Source organism: Paramisgurnus dabryanus, chromosome 12 (genome assembly GCF_030506205.2).
Source record: "Paramisgurnus dabryanus chromosome 12, PD_genome_1.1, whole genome shotgun sequence".
In the NCBI taxonomy this organism is placed as follows: domain Eukaryota; kingdom Metazoa; phylum Chordata; class Actinopteri; order Cypriniformes; family Cobitidae; genus Paramisgurnus; species Paramisgurnus dabryanus.
In genome coordinates this window covers 31,416,434-31,438,783 of record NC_133348.1, presented here as the reverse complement: position 1 = coordinate 31,438,783, position 22,350 = coordinate 31,416,434, and the positions used below count along the sequence as shown (strand labels likewise).

Genomic DNA, 22,350 nt, shown 5'->3' with positions numbered 1-22,350 from the left:
TCTTAAACTGTGTTCCCAAGATGAACGGAGGTCTTCCAAGTTTAGAACAACATATGGGTGAGTCATTAATGACATTATTTTCATTTTTGGGTGAACTATCCCTATTAAGTAGCCACGCTGTTCCCTTGGGGGGCGGGGGCAAAAACTAAACAAACAAAGCCAGCTTATCCAGAATGTAAAAATACACAAACAATGACGCTAGAATCTCAGGAAAAAAATGCAGTTTTCAACCGCAAAATGTATGCTTTTAAATATACAAAAACTGCTATCTCAAACATGGAGAGGCTTCTTCGAGATCCCAACAAAAAACAAAAATCACAAATATGGAAAAAAAAACTCGAAAGCTGTGCTGCTGACTTGTGTCACTGGTTTCCGTGACGGGTCACAAATATGTGACTGTATAGCTCAAGAGGTTAAACAAGCCTCCGTTATTATTCTAAAACGACCAGTGACAGAATGATTCAAATGGTGAGGTGTTTTCCCTGATGATACTGATGAAATATCGCATGGCTGGAAAAGCCTCTCAGACAATTGTATAAACTCATATAAGGCATCATTCTCAAACACAAACTTTGTTGATGGTTATGTTATGCTCATCCAGATATTTGAGACCTGCTGAGAGAAGCTTTGGTGCTCTTCTTATGACATTGTCTTTGATTTTATCACGACCTTGCATATTATGTAATCACGTTGAAAGGTCACACATTACATGTGAAACACACACTTGCGGACCATTTTAAACAATAAACTGACACAAACACCTTAAAGGATTAGTCCATTTTCTTAAAAAAAAACAAAAAAATGTTAATAGACTTTAGACATTTTAATAGACTTTAATGGACCCCAACATGCAACAGTTTAAAATTGCAGTTTCAACTAAGTTTCAAAGGGCTCTAAACGGCATAAGGGTCTTATCTAGCGAAACAATTGTCATTTTTGTCAAGAAAAATATGCACTTTTAAACCACAACTTCTCGTCTATCTCTGGTCCTGTGACACGCCAGCATGACCTCACGTAATTGCGTAAGGCCGTGGAAAGGTCACGTGTTACATATATAAAAACACACATTTGCGGACTATTTTGAACAATAAACTGACACAAAGACATAAATTAGTATCATTCGACATACAACAACGTCTGAACGGTCCTCTTTCTACACACTTGTAAACACTGGGGCGTAGTTTCGCATACATCACCTCTTGACGTCATGACGTATTGCGTGAGGTCGCGCTGGCGCATCACAGGACTGGAGGAAGATGAGAAGTTGTGGTTTAAAAAAATGCATATTTTTTATTTTTCTTTCGCTAGATAAGACCCTTATTCCTCATTTGGGATCGTTTAGAGTAATTTGAAACTCAGTTGAAAAAAAAACTATTAAGTGTTGAGTTAATTGTTAAGTTCTGGGGTCCATTACAGTCTATTAAAATGAGAACAATCCTGGAATGTTTTCCTCAAAAAACATAATTTCTTCTCGACTGAACAAAGAAAGACATCAACATTTTGGATGACATGGTGGTGAGTAAATTATCTGGATTTTTTTTGAGAAAATTGACTAATCCTTTAATAAGTATCATTCCACATACAACAATTTCAAAATTGTCAACACTGGAGCGCTAGTTTCCTGATTACGTAATAAGTAAAGCCCGATTTATAGTCGTGCGTAAGCTCTACGCCGTTCTACGTGGACCACAAGCGCTGTGATTGATCCACCAGAACCCCTCTTATCAGGTAAAAAAACTGCATCACAGGTATTTCTGTTTGCGATGGTGAAAACAAAGATGAGCCAAGTTGAGGAGTGATTAAAGATGGACCATGTTGAGGAGCAAAAAGTAAAACGCCAGGCCCGGATTAAGAATTCGGAGGCCCCTGGGCACAATGTCTTGTAGGTCCCCCACGCACACAATCAAATGAAATAAATAAAATGGTTTTTTTTCTTAAAAAAACACCTCTACTTTACAGGATTTACACTGACCTTATGATCACTACCTGTAGGACAATATAAATACATGTACATATTTTTGGTGCACTGTCGAAAAGTCTGTGAACAAATGGCTTACCTGATCATGAGTATCATACATCTCACAAGTTATTTTGGCAAAAACAACATAACCAAATTCGAGTATATTTTGGCTAGATGTGCGTTACTCATACAGTAGGTGGACTATATCTGGTCTATAGATAATCTAAACGGTGAAATGATGACGATTGCTTTCTGGGTGGAGTTTGTGGCTTAACATGAATATTTATTTGGATAGAAATTTGCATAAATAAATGATATGTAGAAAGGCTAGTCTGGTGCAATACCATAGTTGTAATTTTACTCTATTATTATCCAGTCACAGGGTTAGAGTAGCTAAACTGTGCTCCACCCAATCCGACACTGAAACATTCCATTGAACCGTCTGATGCCTTGTTTCTAGATAATTTAGTAAATTAGAAGTGGCACCCATTACACACATCTGTATCCCTCTATGAATAGATGTTGTTGTTGTTGTTCATACTGTAATTGTTTTCATCTTAAATTGCAGTGGTTGCCTCGGGTACTCAATAAACAAGCACTATATTTCACATCTCTTATTGTAGCTGCATTGTTTTATATGCATGATGTTAATTCATGTGTGGTTGCTATGGATGCATCCTACATAAAATTGCCAACGCTGTCCCTTGAAAATAAATCTGGAGGTGTTAATGAATTCAGTGTTCACATGTAAGACAGGTCTTGACATTTCCTTGACCCAGAGTTTCCACTGCAACTTTACTGACAATATGAATGTTTATGCACAGTCATTTTTATTTTATCTGAACTTTGATTTTACGGGCACAACGATTTTTACAAGATGAAATATAAGTCTGAGGTGTGCCTAGATCGTGTTTGTGAAGTTTCAGCTTAAAATACCTCACAGATCGTTTTTTATATCATGTCCATAATGCTATAAGTGCTGTTTTCATGTCTGTACCTTTAAATGGACATGAGCTACAGCTCCTCACTCCCTTACCGATAGACACTAAGGGCTTTCTGATTCCTGTGAATACTTGGGCTGCACGATTTATGCTAAAATGTGAATCACGATTTTTCTCCATGGGAGATCACGATTCTCTCAATTGACTCTCATTTTTTTTTTACAAAAAAATGTATTGCACTTAAGTAAAAAAAAGTGCTACACTGGACTTTCAGTTATAATAATGTGTCTTAAAAGTCTCTTTTCCTTATTTTAGACACCTTAAGATGAGTAACTTAAAATTTGTTAGCTGTTAAACATAAAAAATAGAATGTTGACATTAATAAATAAAAATAATTAAAATAAATAAATAGCACCTGTGCTTTTTGTACACTCACTGGCCAACATTAAAACTTTAAAAACACAAAACCTTTAAAGACCACCTATTGTCTGATTCACGTTTTTACATTTCCTTTGGTCTGTAGGTGTGTATTAGTACATGCTAACGATATGCAAAAGGTACAAACCCCAAAGTAAACAATGACGCGAGTTATCGTCTCCAACATAAATCTCTTTTCTTGGACTACAACAAACACATGGATTGTAGGCAACAGTTTATTTCCTGGGATTAGTGATGTAGACAAGACCGACATTTTCATAATTCCTTCCGCTTGGACTCACAGCCTGTAATTTAACTCCTGTTAGCATTGCATTGTGAGCGAATCTTTCAAACATGGTAAGGAGCGTCACATTTCCGGCTGACGTCAGAGGTATTCAGGCCAATCACAAAGTACAGATTAGCTGGCCAATCAGGGAAACGCGAGTTTTGTACAAAATCAATGTGTTTGAAGATAACAGTATATCTGGAACTACAAAAATGTACGGTATGTGGAAAATAATGTATTTTGTAATCATAAACTAAGCAAACACATTGACACAAAATTTCCACCAGATGTAGCCATCCAGCCAAAATATTGAAATCATACAAAGAAATCACAACATTTAAGTATGCAAGTTGAGTCATAATAAATAAAGTGAAAGTTCTTTTGTGTCAATAGCCCACTTAGAAAGTGGAGAAACGATCGGGTCAGATTGGTGAATGAATAGGGTTTGGTTTTATACTGTGGGAGTGTGAGCAAGTTTGACTAATATAGCATCTTGGATTGTTTTAACGTAAATACGTGAACACATGAATGCAGCATCTGTATACAGGAAAAGTGCAAGTGAATCGCTGTCATTTAGAAAGATTGCATTTATTTATGAATGGAGACCGTGATTCTTTTTTCAATTAATCGAGCAGCCCTAGTAAATACAGTCTGAGACAATAGTATCTTTATCTGCATTAGTGCTACAACATGCTAACAAACACATTTAGAAAAGTTTTTGGGTAAAGTTAACCAGTCAGTCAGTGGCTGTGGGCATGGCTTTATCAATGTGATATCACATTAACAAGAGAATTAAAACAGCATGTCTAATGAGACGAATTTGGTTAAATAGAGATAATAAAAGAAGGAGAGGGTGGATATTTTTATTATTGTAGCCTTGTGGTTAGAGTGCCGGGCTTGTAACCCGAGCGCTGCCGGTTCGAGGCTCACGACTGGCGGGTTGCGACTGTGGTGCCCTTGAGCAAGGCACCTTAACTGGATGGGTTAAATGCAGAGGTCACTTTCCAAGTATGGGTTACCATACATTGGCAAATACCCACTTCACTTTATCACACATTTATGTCCAAAAAAAGTGGAACTTGCAAAATATGTGCCCTTTAATTTATGATACTATTCAACTGTTAGAGGCAAGACTAGGACATTGAAAAAAACATATTTTCATTGGGTTAATTCAAGGTGTATGCTACCTTATGTTGAGTTGTGGTGCTGCTTATGCAAGATGATGTTTGAATTTGGCAGCAGTTTGGATTTGACCTCTCTTGATCCCTGTTACCATTCATTCTGTCCTCGTCTTCTCTTCTCTCGACTGTCTAATTAAATTATGTGTAGTTCGGTTTTAATTAAGTGATCAGTACTAGTGATGCGCAGGTCATCTAATAACTGGTAAAGAAATTGTCACTTTATTTGCGTGGGCGGGTCATTAAAAACGAAGTAAAAAAGCATGTATGTTGCGTGCAATTCCCTGTAGCATATATACAAATTTCCAAATACATATTTTCATATTTTATTAGGTTCTGTGATAAGGTTACAATACGTAGGCCTAACTTGCGTGATGTCCCCAAACCTTTGGCCTCACGTCATGAAAGCGCCAAGCAGCTTCTGCCACCAGCCACAACAACAAAACAAACAGAGGAATTAAAGTAAAGATGAAAGACGAGGTGCAGGGAAATTAATAAATCATTAAAAAAAGTAGACAAAAATAGTTTTTCTATACAGATGAATATAAACGCTGCTTTGTAAATGTTAAAAATATTTATCATTGTCCTATCTTGGTATTAATGAAACCATGCTGGTTTCTGTGGTTCATAAGTGGATGTTGTTGCCAGTTTACATGGCTGTTTCCAAGCACTTTTAGGCTGAAATAAAGCCTCTTTTCATTTAAAGTACAATGCCTAGTATGTCTCTTTAATGGTTGCGAATACAGGGCGGATTGTAAAAATAGATACATTGGGGCAGGCTGGGGCGGGCCAAATAATTTCATAAAATATGTTAATATAATTTCTAATTTGTCTTCCTGTGCGTAACAAAAAAGCTTAAGCATGGACTTTACCTTAATTAAGTAATAAAACTTAAGTCCATATAAGGTGGAGTTGGGGTTAAGATATGAAACAACAAAATGCTGGGATGTTTCAACACATGCTTGGGTCAAACATGGACACTTTCAAGTTAATTTAACACAACATTTGTGTTTGTCCCTTTTTTAAAGCTATGGGTTGAAAACATCCTAGCATTCCAGGAACTGAATCAGATTCTTAACAACTTCAACAAAGGCTAACTAGTGCAACGCTTCCACTTGTTTCCCTCAGTTGAACTTGTCATAAGAAGTACGCTTCTTCATCCTGAATCAGTAAATCCTCACTCATTCCGGTCTTGCTGGAAGGTTGGGTGGGTTTGACAAACGCCGCTTTGTGATGTTTGATCAAAGATGTGATATTCTCTCATCCGTGTGTGAGAACCGACTTTGATGGTGTGGGTTTGTACATCTGCAGGTGCCTCAGGACGAATGGGGGGGTTATCCCGGGATCGACAAGGAAGAGGAGATCCCGTGCCGCCGGATGCGTAGCAGCAGTTACGTCAAAGCCATGGGAGATGATGATAGCGGTGAGTCTGATGCCAGCCCTAAAACATCCCCTCAGAAGACTGTCCGGTCTGATGCCCTTGTCCTCAAATCAGCCATGCAGAGGCCACATATAGACACCCAAAGGTGAGTCTCTTACACTCATTATTATTATTATTATTATTCTTAAAAGCTGTTCTTCATCTACTTTTCTTCTTTATACAGTGCTTTTTATGTGGGTGCTAATGAAAATATTAACGTGTAGAGTTGTCTTACAGTAGGTGACATTCAGTGCAGTCAGGATTGCTCATTAGAAAGAGGTCTGAACAGTCTGTTGAATTTAATAGGCATGTAATCGACTGTATAGTGATTATGAATGAGGTTACATCTTCACGTTAGCTAATTCATGCCGTACTGTGATATTTTAATTTTTGTATCGTTCGACTGGCTGTCTTTTCAGAGTGTTTCTGCTCACGGCCTGAAATGCTGGGACAAGGGGATTTGGCGAATTGATCGATGAATTTTTGTTTTGTTCAAACACAGGAACTGTTTGTGGTTGTAATAGATTGCTTTGGGCTTTGGGTGATGTGGACTGCTGCATATGAAATGAGTTGTGTTAAAGCAACGAGGTTGTTTAGCTGTTGGATTGGACTCTGGACATTTCTTTTCTTCTTCCACATCATCTTTCATAGACGTTTTCCAGGCTAGCTCAATGTTGTTCAAATGGCTTTATTTTCATTATACTCATACATTTTATAAACAAAATTATTTCACTATGTTACTGAAATGTTTCATTTAAGGTACAGACTATATGGGCCAGATTTACTAACAGTTTGCGACAGGACACAGTTGTTTTTGCGACTGATCTTATTGCATTTGCATTTGTACATTTCCTTCGGGCACTAAAGAGTACTTAAATGAATCACGTGAGTTGATTTACTAAGGTTTGCGCTGGTCAGTTTATTGGTAAAATAGCATGTCTAAGTAAAATGTGCTGGTTTTGAAAGTTAAAGTGATGAATTACTAGGTCTGGGCAAAAAAAATATTTTTCGAATTAATCGTTTTGTACGTGGTCATTTCAAAATCGACACTCAAAGAGCAGAATTGATTTTTTCATATTTATTTTTCGCAAACATTGAACGTATGATTAACGTTAATCTAATTACTAGTCTTCTTCACTAGATGTCACCCTCTTTTTTGCCTTGTACGATGTTACCAAGGAGCGAGAGGCGAGCCTGTCATTCATTCATTCAGTGCTTAAAATGGTGGTTTCAGGTGCTTCATCGACGTTGATGCCACCTCACATAAAAAGTCAGAGGAATAAAAGCATTTAAGATTTCGCAATAACGATAGTGTTGTGGCTTTTAATTTCTTTTTATTAATTACCCACTTGTAAACTGCTGTTCACTGTTCTTTTTTATTAATATAGTATTTGTATTAAATATATATTCATTGAGTTGAATCGAGAATCGAGTATAAAAATGATCTGAGAATCAAGAATCAAAATCAAATCGATTTGATAGCTTATGAATCGAAATTGAATCGATCTGGGGTGCGTTTCCCGAACAACGACGTAACTCGCTGCTGAAACAACATAGTATGACGCATAGTTGGAGAAACGAACTACCTCGCTACGACTGTTTCCCGAAAGCATAGTAACTTTGTCACACATTCGTCGTTTGAACCACGTTGGTTCAACAACATAGTTGATGATGTCGCGTGGGAGGTTAAGTACTAATTAATCTGTGCAAATCGATTTAATGTCCGATTACTGCTGTAAATAACATATTGCATCGGAAGACTGATTTTGGTATCTTGTTTTAGTTTTCTGTTGTTTATTTTCAAGATATTTAATTCACGTGCAAGTTACATCTTACGTCACTTCTCCAAGGGATTCCCCAGGGTCTTAAAGCTTGTATGACTCTGCACATGCGCAGTTTTCAAATGCAGTGCTATTATTCTGTTTACAAACTTAAAGACGTAAAATAAAATGTTAATATATTTAGAATGATGGATATAGAATGTATCACATGTTTTTTGCTTATTTTAATCAAAAGCATGATCACCGTAAGTCTACATATGATAATAACAAGGAATGATGCTTCAAACGACAGGTGAAGAGCTGTCATTCAAACCACACAAGTTTGCGATGCAGCTTGCGAATGTTCGTTTGAACTATGGTTTCGGGAAACACCAAATCGTTGATCGATGTTAGTAACGACGAAACTTACAACAGTTGTTGGCTAACGATGATTTCGTGAAAAATCTATTATATTCAACAGGACTATACATGTACTTTTACAGTAAAATATTGTTAAAATAATGGATTCTTTAAGTTAAGAATACAAATCACCTTAAAATCTACTTTGAGAAAGGACGTTCCCACATTTTCATGAATGACTCTTCACATTTGATGATATTTAATTTAAATTAGGGATGCACCGAAATGAAAATTCTTGGCCGAAATTGAAAACCGAAAATGAGGAAACCAAGGCCGAAAAACCGAAACCGAAACACCGAAATAAATTATTATGCCAATTATTATTACAAATGCATTTATGGCTATCACTGTGTATTAACTTTACTAGGGGTGTGTGACAGATCACAAAACTCACGGTTCAGATCACATTACAGTTTTTGAGGCACGGATCAGATTATTTTTCAGATCAGCAAAAAGGGGGTGGGGAAAATCTAATAACAAATAAAGAAATTACAAACATTTATAAAAAAAGAACAAAGCTGCACATTAATAAGGTCTAACATTAGCATTAGGTATAGAAATCGAATTAAATGAGTCATAACACTCTCTTTATTGTATAAATTAAATATATTATTATTTTTAGAGCTATTTGTCTCTTTGTTAGACTTAAGTAGGTTAATTGAGGTTACTGTCTCTTTAAATAAGCAGAGACTGGTTTATGACTGTAATCTATACATACACTTAAGACATAAACAAATGTTTTTATTAGGAAAATTTTGTTTATATGTGCCCTGTCAATAACAGAAAGATTTTGCGTTCGCTTGTTTGCGTCTCACTCGTGTGTGCACTATTGAGGGCACTTAAACGCGCGCACACACAGAGAACGAAGGCAAATCCCAAACAGTGCAGCATAAAAACGTTACGTTGTTTTTCATTGCTTTATTCTGCACATGTATGTTAATGGACTATACAGTATGAGACACATAAGCGCGACTCTCTCTAAAGTTTACACATCAAGAGTTCTGATATTTGAAGGGCGTACTCACTGTGATGATCACGTCTGGACCGGACACAACCGCATGTGCCTCTGTGTGTACTTTAGCGCCTTTTTGGGGTTAAATACATCCACGCCGCATACATGTTGCTTCAGACAAGCACGTGCAGGTCGCGGTTTCTGTTTGCGTCATCACAACATTTCGGCCGTATTGTTTCGGTGATAAAAGTCTTTCGGCCGAAAGCCGAAAATGCTCTTTTGGGCCATTTTCGGCCAAAAAATTTCGGTGGCCGAATATTCGGTGCATCCCTAATTTAAATAATTATATTTCTTACCAGTTACATACATTGGGGGATGTTTTGAGTCAATAATACTACACTTTAAAAACTTTTACTATGATCTACTGATTTTTTCGATGAAACATTTTAAAACTAAAAATATTGAGTACATTTGAAAGCTGTAATCTAGTATATTTTTAATAATTACATTTATTTCCTATCACAAATAAAATTGAGTAGATGTAATTAAAAATCTTAAATAAAAGCAATAGTTGTGATTAGTGAAGTCCACAAAAAAAAATGAGTACATATCATCAAAGATCTTAAGTAATGCAATAGAAATCCTAAGTGAAGTCTACTAAAAAAAATAAGTAAATATAATTAAAAATGTTACTTAGATTTTTTGAATATAATTTTTTTTTTGTGAATATTATTTAACTAAAACAAATTAGTTAATGTGTAAAATTGAATTTATTTCATACTGAACCATCAAATATCAATGATAAACAAAGCAATTACACGTTATTTTATCTGAAGGGGGTCGCACACCGGACAAGTAGTGCCGCGTTGTGCCATGTATTTAAAAATAAAACAAATTAATTTCTATGAATGTGCACACACTGGTGGCAACTGAAGGCGGCTGTCCACTGTGACTCTGGACCAGGGGTGGGCAAAGTATGCCCTGCGGGCCACATACCACCCTCTGAGCACTTTCATTCGATTTCAGTCTTTAAATGTTACATATCATTGCGTTTGAGATAGGATTTTGGAACAAAATGATTTATTTTATTGCAATACAAACAATTTACAAAAGATGATGTGAGCCTACAGACCTGTCAGTGTGTGTCGTGGTTACGTGAGGTCTATCGGAAGACATAATAATCAGTGTTCGCCATGCACCCAATACAAGTGCGTTGCTTTTATTAAAAAAAAACCCTGGCTGATATTGTTTTAGTTTACGTTGATGCGTGTGATCTTACGTACCATCACAGTATGCGTTCAAGCACATGTAAACAAGAGATGCTGCTTTAGACGCTGTTAGTCCATAAAATGTCAGCTCACGTAAAAAAAAGATTGATGGAGAACGTCAAGGGATGGAGTATTCAAGACCACTTATGTGATATCCCACAAAACCGCTAAATACAGTTAGGCAGTGGTTCTCAAACTTTTTCCGCATGCGGCCCCCTGTGTGTACGGTGCATTACTTTGCGGCCCCCCCAAAGAAAACTATCCTGTGGCCCCCAGTTTGAGAACCACTGCAGTAAGCCATTTTCTGATGGGGAATTTATCAAAGAGTGTTTGGGTGACCCTGTAGCACTAATATGCCCCGAGAAAAAAAGATGGATTTGAAAAGGTGCCCCTTTCCAGGCAAATAGTAACGAGAAGGGTGGAGGAAATTACAGGAAATCTGGAGCTTCAGTTGCAAAACAAAGCGGACGATTTTGACTTTTTCTCTTTGGATGAGAGCTGTGATCTCTGAGATACGACCCAGTTACTCATCTCTGTACGTTGAATAACCAAGGACTTTAAGATTACTGAGGAACTGGCAGCAATGCAGTCAATAAAACAGACCACGACGGGGAGCGATTTGTTCACGGAGGAAAATGCATACTTTGAGAAGCTAGGACTAAAATTAGACAAACTGGCAGGTGTTACAACGTATGGTTGTCCAAATCTGATGGGAAAAAATGTCTTTTAAAACAGATGCAGGATAACGTGACTGAAATAAACCCTGATCAGATATTGGTGTTTTTACATTGTATTATACATCAGGAAGTGTTGTGTAAGACAGTGCTTAAATAACCATATAATTGATGTTGTTACTAAAATAGTTAACTTCATCAGGGCAAGAGCTTTGAATCACGGACAGTTTGCACTTTTGGAAGACCATTAGACTGAACATCGTGACATATGCTACCACACAGCTGTCAGATGGCTCAGCCTGGGCAACGTGCTTAAAAGAGTACGATACCTGAGAGCAGAGATTCAAGAATTCTGTGAGATGAAAGGAAATAACATCCCTGAGCTCTCAGATGCAGACTTGGGTTTGCTGTTGATGTGACTGCACTAATGAATGAACTAAATAGCAAACTGCAGTGCAAGGGACTTTTTGTACGTGAAATGTACAGCTTGGTGAAGGCTTTCATGACAAAGCTGCAGTTTCTTTCAAGCCAAATAGAAAAAAAACATTCTCACGCACATGCCAACACTAAAGGAAACCACACCATCAGCTGATCACCTCAGCAGATATTCATCCATGCTTAGAGTACTGCGTGCTGAATTTTTAAGGTGTCAAATCAGTCCCCTTCACCTGAAATGTGGATAATACAGCCAGCGATGTTCAGCTTGAACTCATTGACCTGCAGTCTGATACACTACTGGTAGTACAGTTTATATCAGTATCACTTTTTACTCTTCTTTCATAGAGGAGAAGTTTCCACACATAAGGAGGCATGCTCAGAAGATATTACTTCTCTTTGGATCTACCTACATATGTGAACAAACATGAAATAATACAGATCCTCTTTCACTGATGATCACTTGTCTGCTGTCCTTCGCATATTTACTTCAGACATTAAACCAGACGTCCGTGCACTTGTTTAAGCCCGACTGGATTTTTCTCATTGAACAAGACAGAAGAACTAAAAAACATCTAAAGCATTTATTGCTTTTTGTGTAAAGTTAATTAATTGCTCAACTTACTGCAAAACGTACACAACTGTTTTTTTCTGAAAGATTAAGTAGGTTATGTTAAAAAGAAAATATGTTTGGCATTTCCAAATTTTTTACTGCTTTGTTTGGCCTCCATATTATATTTCTTGTGTTTTAAAATAGATAAAATTCATATTGAGCAGAATTAAGTTCACCTTATTGGTGCTGCACTCCACAAGAGTCCCATTTTCTCATGCGGCCCCTTGGGAAAGTTAATTGCCCACGCTGCTCAAATCCCTCATAGCTTAACATTAAAAAACATGATTATGGTTAACATGCACTCTTATAACGAATGTGTAAAAACAACACATTAGTGTTGATTCTGGGACAACACACTAAATGTCTCTGTGTTATTATCAAAACATATTTTTTACACAACTTGTTTTATATTTTAACACAAAATTACACATTATGGGCTCTATTTTAACGATCTGAAACGCAAGTGCGAAGCGCAACGCGCAAGTGAGTTTGAGGGCGGATCTTGGGCGCTGTTGCTATTTTCCCGGCGTGAGAAATAACTCTTGCGCCGGGCGCAAATCAATAAGGGGTTTGTCTGAAGTAGGTTCATTATTCATAGGTGTGGTTTGGGCGTAACGTCAAATAAACCAATCAGAACGCTAGCCAACATTCCCTTTAAACGCAAGGACGCAAGTCCCATGGCGGGTTGCTATTATTATAACGGATTTACCAGGCGCACGCCAGGAGCGGTTCACAGCCGAGGAGACCGACGTCCTTGTACGGGGGAATCCCACGCTTGCCAGCATAAATCGGGCACGCCGTGTAACGGGAGGTGGATCTGCCTCAGGACTTGACGCCAGCAGAGGACATCGCTGCGTCCACCCTCACCGCTGAAAGGGTTTGGGGGCTTTGAAATCGGACCCAAGAAACGCAAGCAAGGTCCAACCCCAAAGTACTCTTACAAATCAAGTTCATATACATTAAGGTTTCTTATGAAAACATTTTAACTATTATTTACATAAAATAAACGTAATACAGCCACACAACAAAGTTATGAAAATATTTTAATCGTTATTTGCATGAGAATAAATAAAAACTATCACCACAATGCTCACCACTATGATTCCCCTTATCTCGTGTATTAATAAGTGTAACAATTTATGATTTGCAAAAATAACTGTTGCATCTGTGTAGATTAGATAAGCAAAGTGTATGCGCGTTGTGCACGCTATACATTATGGTCAAGCATGCGCCCTTAAAATAGCATAATGAACCACGCGCAACGCGCCACTGACTTTAGACTAGTTTTTTTTGGTTAGTAGCGCAATTGTTTTTTGAAACTGCAAAATAGCATAAGAGATGGTTTGCGCCGCAACACGCCTCCTTTTTGCGCTGAACCGCCCAGGGAGCGCAAGTTCATTCCCTAGTTTGCTGACGTGCATCTGTGGAGGGAAAAACCCCGCTGTGCGCCGGCGCAAAATACGAATGATACATGCGTCACTGACAAAGTCAATTGCGCTGGGTGCAAGATAGGGCCCTATGTGTTAAAATTACACATTGGGGACTCTATCATACACCCGGCGCAATGCACGACGCAAGTGTCTTTTGCTAGTTTCAACCCGGCACAATTATAATTTTTACGTTTAGCGCCACGTTGTTTAAATAGCAAATGCATTTGCACCCATGGGCGTTCTGGTCTGAAATCGAGGTGTGTTCAGGCACATTGTTGGCGTGTTGCTATTTTGAGGCAACTAAAATAGACTACGCCATTGACCGCAATATGTTTTTTTGTTATTTAATGACCACGTTAGAAATATGCACCTATAAATGGGACGACAACGCGGGTTTGCTTATCACATACATGGATGCGCAGCAGCACAAGAAACTTTTAAATATTTAAAATTAAATGATTCAATTGTAAAAGTTATTATTGAGTCTCTTGGACATAAATGAGGACTAATTATGAGACGTTAGAAGGCTCAAAGAGCTGCTTCACCTGTAGCCTGGTAAGTAAATAAATGCCCTGCTTTAAACAAATGCATCTATTTTTAAATGTTTTTAAAGGCTATCTTATTTATATATCTAAATGATATGGTGAGATGAGAAACATTTTAAGTAATGCTTTGTAAAAATCCCATGGCGCTGTCCGAGTGCTGAAACGCTTCGGCTCTCCGCACGTTTGTAAATTCTTTATATCTTGTTGTTACACATAAAGTATTTTTAGAGTACAAACCTTTTCTTACATACTTGTAAATAATTATTTGATGATATTGGATAGCCATACATTTAAAGCAATTAAAAGCCTGCTATTTTTACTTCCATGTCTAAAAGAAAACGGGTTTTAAAGGTTTTAATAAAAAAAAATTCAATACAAGTGAAAAACAACACAATTATATAACATTAAAGGAATAGTCTACTCATTTTCAATATTAAAATATGTTATAACCTTAACTAAGAAGAGTTGATACATCCCTCTATCATCTTAGTGCGTGCACGTAAGCGCTGGGGCGCGCTGCGACACTGCGATAGCATTTAGCTTAGCCCCATTCATTCAATGGTACCACTCAGAGATAAAGTTAGAAGTGACCAAACACATCAACGTTTTTCCTATTTAAGACGAGTAGTTATACGAGCAAGTTTGGTGGTACAAAATAAAACGTAGCGCTTTTCTAAGCGGATTTAAAAGAGGAACTATATTCTATGGCGGATCAGCACTTTTGGGAGTACTTCGACTCGGCGCAGTAACACCCTCCCTCTCCCATTATGAGAGTGAGAAGGGGAGCGGATTTTTCAGGCGAGTTGAAGTACTCCCAAAAGTGCTGTTCCGCCATACAATATAGTTCCTCTATTAAATCCGCTTAGAAAAGCTCTACATTTTATTTTGTACCACCAAACTTGCTCGTATAACTACTCGTCTTAAATAGGAAAAACGTTGATGTGTTTGGTCACTTCTAACTTTATCTCTGAGTGGTACCATTGAATGAATGGGGCTAAGCTAAATGCTATCGAAGTGTCGCAGCGCGCCCCAGCGCTTACGTGCACGCACACAGATGATAGAGGGATGTATCAACTCTTCTTAGTTAAGGTAATAACGTATTTTAATATTGAAAATGAGTAGACTATTCCTTTAATCTTAAACTGGGGATCTTCTTCCTCCGCTTAGTTTTTCAGTTTACAAAGTCTAAATAGGGATTAGACATAGCGCCAGTGCAACTGGCTTTTAAAGGGGATGAGAGCTGAGACTCTCATTGGTTTATTGCACGTTACGCCCAAAACACACCCATTACTCATTAAAAGAATAGGAAAAACCCTTTTTGACCGTGCGCTCGGCGCACAAACCATTTTTTCCCATCGTTAAATTGGCAAAAGTGGATTCGGACACGCCCATTTAGACCTTGCGCCGTGCACTTTAGACAATACGCTTAGATCGTTAAAACAGGGCCCAATGTGTTAAAAGGTTAACGCAAAAGGTGTGTAAAAAATTAACACATCCTTTCTAAGAGTTTAGGCTGCTTACGCATATTTTGCATTGGGAAGCTATTGAATGCGAACGTCTGGTGTGGGGTGAGATACCTGCCAATTTTGTGTGACCCCCTTAACATAAAAAAGAAAATAGAGCTTAGGCATAGATCATCAATATAAATGTATATAAGCGTGTGAGCTCTGTTGTGTTATTCTGCTTTCATTTTTAAAGGTCAAACAAGTCTGGATGGAGTGAAGGCGTCTGTCACCCCACTACAGATTAACACGTGTTTGTCTACGCAAACAGCCACATTGTGCAGTAATAAAACAAAATATTTTACACACATTACAAGTAGCACAGCTGTATTAACACTTTGGTGACCTGAATTTGAGCAATTTTTCTAGCAGTAATGTATGTGCTCAGAAAGCTGTTAGGGGCTGGACACACCAAAACTTTTAAACGCGGCTGAAAACGCCTTGAGGATGCCGAATGCCAGCTGTTTTTCAGCTGAGTGCCAGCTTTCTTCAGCTGAGCGCTTCGGTAGCTGTGATACTTCAGCTGCGAGCCGGTTGGTTGCCGTGGTAATGTCCCGCCCCTCCTCCACTGTGATTGGGCGGCCGTGTGAGAACTGACATTGACGAGCGGAGCTTTTCTCCCAAAGTTGAATCTCTTTCAACTCTAGACTCTCAGCGCCGAGCGCGGAAAAACCACTGAGCGCCGGTTTTCAGCACGGAAAAAACCCGCTAGCTGCTGGCTTATTTGAAAAAACGCCGAGCTTCCATTGGAAACAATTGAAAACATGCGCCGGCCGCGGGCGTAAAAGTTTTGGTGTACACAACCCCTTACTGTAACCAGTTAACAATACAGTATGGCTCCGTAAATATTCAGATAATACACATAAAAATGTTTACACAGGGACTCTTTTCAGAGTGCCTTATAAAGATAATCTATAATCTGAGAAACTATTAAACTGTACCTTAGACACTATTAAGGGCACTTAAAAATTTGTCATCTCAGGGGCTGTTTACACTTGGTTTTAAGATGTGTTTTCATCGATCGGATCACAAGTGGACGAGAGAGACACATTACGTTTACACCTGGTATTTAAATCCGTCTCTTTTTCCACTTTCGACCGCATCTGTCCTGAGTACTGTGAGGGGGTGGTCTGTGAGACGGTGGGCGAGTCTCTCTGCTGTCATTCAAACCCGAGCTGGAGTAATTATGAGTTTATATGGACGCAAACTAATATTATGTCGGAGTCCGCTGCTTGTTTAGCAAGTAAACATGCTGCACAGTGTTTTGTACGTGTATATGTTAGAGTTTCTCTGATATTTCAGCGCAATTGATGAAATAGGATCGCGCAACTTTCACGCTTTCAAAACGAAACTACGGAGAACACCCGCAGTAGTTTTTATCAATGAAAGGCTAAAAATAGCGCTGTTCACCGTATGTTCACGCCAGAAGTAAAAAAAAGACGTAAAACTTGTGTTTAATACCTCAGATTAGATAAATGGGCGGAGAGAAGGCGGTCGCGTGTGGCTGTTCGAACACATTCAACCACATTGTGTTCCGCAACTCCAAAGCGATCCGATCGAAAGTGGTTTAGACCAGGGGCGGTTCTAGGGTCAGTGGATATCCGGGGCTTAGCCCAAAGACATCCAGACATGTGTCAAAAATACACTTTTAATAGCTAAAACATGATAAACATTTTCTAAGTTTTTTTCTTAACATATTGGCTCTATTTTTACTCTCCACTTAATTCCTTGTTCCTTTATTTTATCCACAACTGTTTTCTCTTTAATATACATCTTAATTTTTTTTCTTGTTGGATTTCTTTTTAATGTCATACTGTAAAAAGAAACATTCTTTCACACTCATCTCTTAATTCAGCCAGGATAAATAAGAATTTCATCCAGGATATGTTCCTGGATCTCAAACTCAAAACCAAGATTGACATCTCGTTGCAGGGCTGCAGAGCTATTTTAACATAAAATACACAATATTTCTGTAAATTACATATTTTTCTATTATTTACCACAGAAAGCACTGTTTATATTGCACTGTATATTTAACAGTATAAACATTTTCTTAACCTTATCTTAAATAACTTTATATTAAAACTTGGCACTGAACTAACACATTAAATTCCTGAGTATGAATGTATTAATGATTATACAATTTCTGCAACCAGGTAGTGTTTCTGTTTTGATTTATTTAGGATTTTTTTTAAGTTACAGACTTGACTTGATTATGTTCAATCTCTGTAAAAATGAATAAGGCTTCTGCTCTATGAGTAACTTAAGTACAGACACAGCAAGCAACATAATGATATATAATTCATACAATTCTTATATTGAGATGAGTGAGCTTCATAGCATACAGTTTTTTATTTTTTGCACCTTTCTCCTCATCTTTCCTCTTTTATTAACCTGAGCACTGATGACTCTATTTTTAATCCGTGGTTTAGTATGTGTTACATCTCCATCTCTACAGTATATGTGTTGCTATAAGCTGTGACTTGGCGTGAAATAACCCCGCGCAGCTCTTTGAGTAAAACAGCTGAGTAACCCCACAGACAGAGTAACAGATCTTCTCTAGACGAAAACTCCAAAGTCCCGACAAGATTAACTGATTGCATGGTGGCAATGATATGATTGACTTGTGGTGCATATGAGCATTTTAAATCCGATCACGCATTCAGTTTACTCGCCGTCACGGAGAGCGCTCATGGTTGCATACATAGCAACGAAAGACGCGCCACTTCTCACGCGCTTTGGAAGGGAAAAGAAAGGTCTATAACACGCGTTTTTAACCGTTTACATAAATTAGCAAACAAGCAAGTTGACAGTTCTTGACGAGAGATTAACAGTTTGGCTGTAATAGAAAATATTTTAACAGATTAAAATTAGTGACGCGCATATTATAACAATCGGGGCTTTACAAAATAGATCCGGGGCTCAAGCCCCGCTAGCCCACCTCTAGCGCCGCCCATGGTTTAGACTACCTCTGGATGTGGTTGAAAGTGGTCGAAAGTGGCCACTGGTTCAAAACGTTTTGAACACCGTTTACACCTGGCATTAACGTCGTCCACTTGTGATCCGATCGACGAAAACGCATGTTAATGCCAAGTGTAAACAGCCTCTCAGTTTAAAGATCTAAAATAGTTATAGGCATGTATATGTGTTGTGTTTGCAGTTTCTGAGATCATGGGCCCTATTTTAACGATCTAAGCGCATCTTGTAAAGGGGCGTGTTCGAATCCACTTTTGCTAATTTAACTACAGGAAAATGGTTTGTGCGCCTAGTGCACAGTCTAAAAGGCTATTTTCATAATGAGTAATGGGTGTGTTCTGGGCATAACGTGCATTAAACCAATGGGAGTCTCATCTCTTATCCCCTTTAAAAGCAAGTTACGCTCACGCCTTGCCAATTCCCTATTGAAATGGCAGAATTTGTAAACTGAAAAACTAAGCAGAGGAAGAAGACCATCAGTTTAAGATTAATGTTAAAAAACTGTTGTTTTTATTTGGATTGAAATTGTTCTTTTTTGTATTAAAACCTTTGATTTCTTTTTAAAAGTCATTTTCTTTCAGTCATGGAAGTAAAATTAGCAGGCTTTAAATTGCTGTAAATGTATGGTACATGATCAGTGTAATCTCAAAAAATTATTTACAAAAATGCAAAAAAGGTTTGGACTCTAAAAACACTTTATTTGTAACAAACAGGAGATGAAGGATTTACAAACGTGTGGAGAGCCAAAACGTTTCAGTACTCGGACAGTGCCGTGAGTGTTTTGAAAAGCATTACATAAAAAGGTTCTCATCTCACCATATCCACAGGTACAAAGTCATCATATACAATAAATTATTTAAAAATAAATGCAAAATTTGCATTTGTTTAAAGCAAAACATTTAATTACTTACCAGGCTACAAGTAAAGCAGCTCTTTACAACTTCTAACGTCTCATAATCGCTCCTCATTGATGTCCAAGAGACTCAATAATAATCTTTATTTGAATCCTTTCATTTTTATGTTTAAAACGTTTATGTGCTGTCCATGTGTGTGATAAGCAAACGCGCATTGTCGTCCAGTTTATAGGTGCATATTACTAACGCGGTCAATTTTCAATCTCAAAATAGCAACGTGCCAACAATGCACCTGAACACATCTTGTTTTAAGACCATGGGCGCACAAATATGCATCAAATGCATTTGCTATTTAAACATGATGCTGGACGTTAAAATGATAACTGCGCCGGGTTCAAAGTAGCAAAAAACACTTGCGTCGCGCATTGCGCCGGGTGTATGATAGGGCCCCATAATTCATCACCTTGATGCTCACCTGTAAAACACTTAAGCCCATATTGCTCTAGGTAGACAGTTCTTAAAGTGTGCATGAAAGTTGGCAAAAGCTAAGAAAGGGCACCTTATAAAGTCAAACAGCTTAGACATGGCTCAAGGGACATGGCATTATTTTATAATAATTTCATGGTCCTGGTATTAAATTCTGAATATTCTGAACAAGAATATTGAATATTGATGCTTGGAGAATCTCACATTTTTACAGATATAAAAGAACAGAAAATGTTTAATCCAGATGTGAAAGTCCAGGACAGTGTTTTTACAAAGGAGTCAGGACCAAAGTACTCTAAGGCAAACAACAAAATCATTAAATTATTAAAAACTGCAGTAATTAAACATACCTATTTTTTAAATAAGTTTAAATAAACTTGTTTAAAATAAATTATAATCCACTTTCTGATGAGTATGACTGCATTTAAATTTTTTTATTTTCTAATGCAGTATCATCATTTCCAAATGACACCTAATGGACGAATGACACATTCCTGATTTCTCTAGATTTTTACAATAGATTTTTCATTTTTACATTTTCAATGGTCATCTGTTTTAAATGAGTGTTTAAGTTCTAGATGGGTCCTTGTCACTGTTGTCCCTCTGATATGATAGACAGGAGCTGCAAAAGCTTGTTTAAAACATTATAGTACATTCTGACTGTGACTTGAAAGGGGCATCTGTTTTGGTGCAAGGTGATATAGCTGAGAAAAGAAAACCGCCCAGATCAAAAGGTGCTTACTCGTGAGACATCAACAAATTCTGCATTTCCTAAAATAGTTCCTCTGTGTCTCACCATGTCTGTAAATCTTGCACATTCAGAAAGCTGTAAGCTGTAGTTTGATGACACAGCGAAATACATCATTCAGTTTATTTAAATGATAAATACAAACAAGCATTTTCTTACCAACATACCATATTAATTGCTAATTTTGTCTTCTGTTTATGTGTCATCTTTTACTCACAATTTCACAACAAATTATTGTAAAATATATAAAACAACCTTTTCAGTTTATTGTTAAAATGTTATTTTAATTTTTTTTTTTTTTTTTTTGAGGATCTGCGTTGACTTTTTAAACTAATAAGTTAATAGGTCTGGAACACCTTCCTCTTCAGTGCCATTTGTGCATTTATTTCATTTGAATTTTTTTTTTAAGGATTTATATATAATAATAGTATATTATTATAATATTGCATTCTTGATATAGTGAAATGTATTCATTATTGAAGTAAAATATCACCCACAAGGGAACAATCATGTTGCTTTTAAACCTCATTAATTAGTAACCAAGGCATTCGTGTCTATTACAGATAATGTAGAGTTAAATCACAGTTTTGGTTTTACTCGAGCTCTAGAATATTTTTCCCCTCTGGTCATTTCAGTTATGAACTCTCATTAATTCCCCAGCTGTATGATATCTCTGATTAGCTTGTGTTAAATATAATAAGCGACTGCTCTCCAACAGATTTTCATGAGATGACTATTTAAGTAAATGGGCCATTTAACAGACAAATTCATTCATTCATTCATTTAGCCTAGGGATATATTCACAAATTATACTGTAAGCTATACCACTACCAATTTCGTTATTGAAGTGAACTTAATATATTTTGAACACAAAATTAAAAAGAATGAATAAATAAATAAATAAATAAATAAATAAATATATATATATATATATATATATATATATATATATATATATATATATATATATATATATATATATATATATATATATATATATATTTATATATATATTTATATTTATATTTATATTTATATAATCTTTTAACAAAGATTTTTTGTTTTAAGAGAGAGTTATCTCACTTTGGAACCAATCTTTTTTTTGGTTTTTAGTCAGTTAAACAAAAAAAGTATTTTTTCTTCTCGTCAATATTGTTAATATTAGCGACATAAGCAAACAATAATCAAGCGGAATTAACTGTGTTACAGTAAGATTAATAGTTAACCAGTAGCAGTAAATCATAACATTTGACTAAAAGGTGAATTCAACAAAATTAAACTCGAGCGAAAAATGTATCTGACCCAATGTTAAATCTAGCGAGTATTGAGCGAGGAATGTGTTGCGAATAAATGCTACAAGCAAACTACACTGCGATCTCTCACTCTCAACATCAACGTCATTACCACCAAGCTTCCTACAACTCTTTAAAACTTTAATAAAACATTTAAAAACATGTTTCCTGATAATGTTCCATGTTGCATTGT

At 37.0% G+C, this 22,350-nt stretch overlaps 1 protein-coding gene and 1 pseudogene across 4 annotated transcripts in view; both read left to right on the top strand.

Moving 5' to 3' along the window:
- Positions 1-22,350, top strand: part of dlgap2b (discs, large (Drosophila) homolog-associated protein 2b) — a 171,473-nt gene that overhangs the window by 68,082 nt on the left and 81,041 nt on the right. For all 4 annotated transcript variants that reach the window (XM_065268747.1, XM_065268746.1, XM_065268750.2 and 1 more), the window contains one exon: positions 6,094-6,308. In XM_065268747.1, coding sequence (XP_065124819.1) covers positions 6,094-6,308 — 215 coding nt within the window. The remainder of the gene's footprint in view (positions 1-6,093; positions 6,309-22,350) is intronic.
- LOC141279916 (general transcription factor II-I repeat domain-containing protein 2-like) lies at positions 11,186-11,959 on the top strand (annotated as a pseudogene).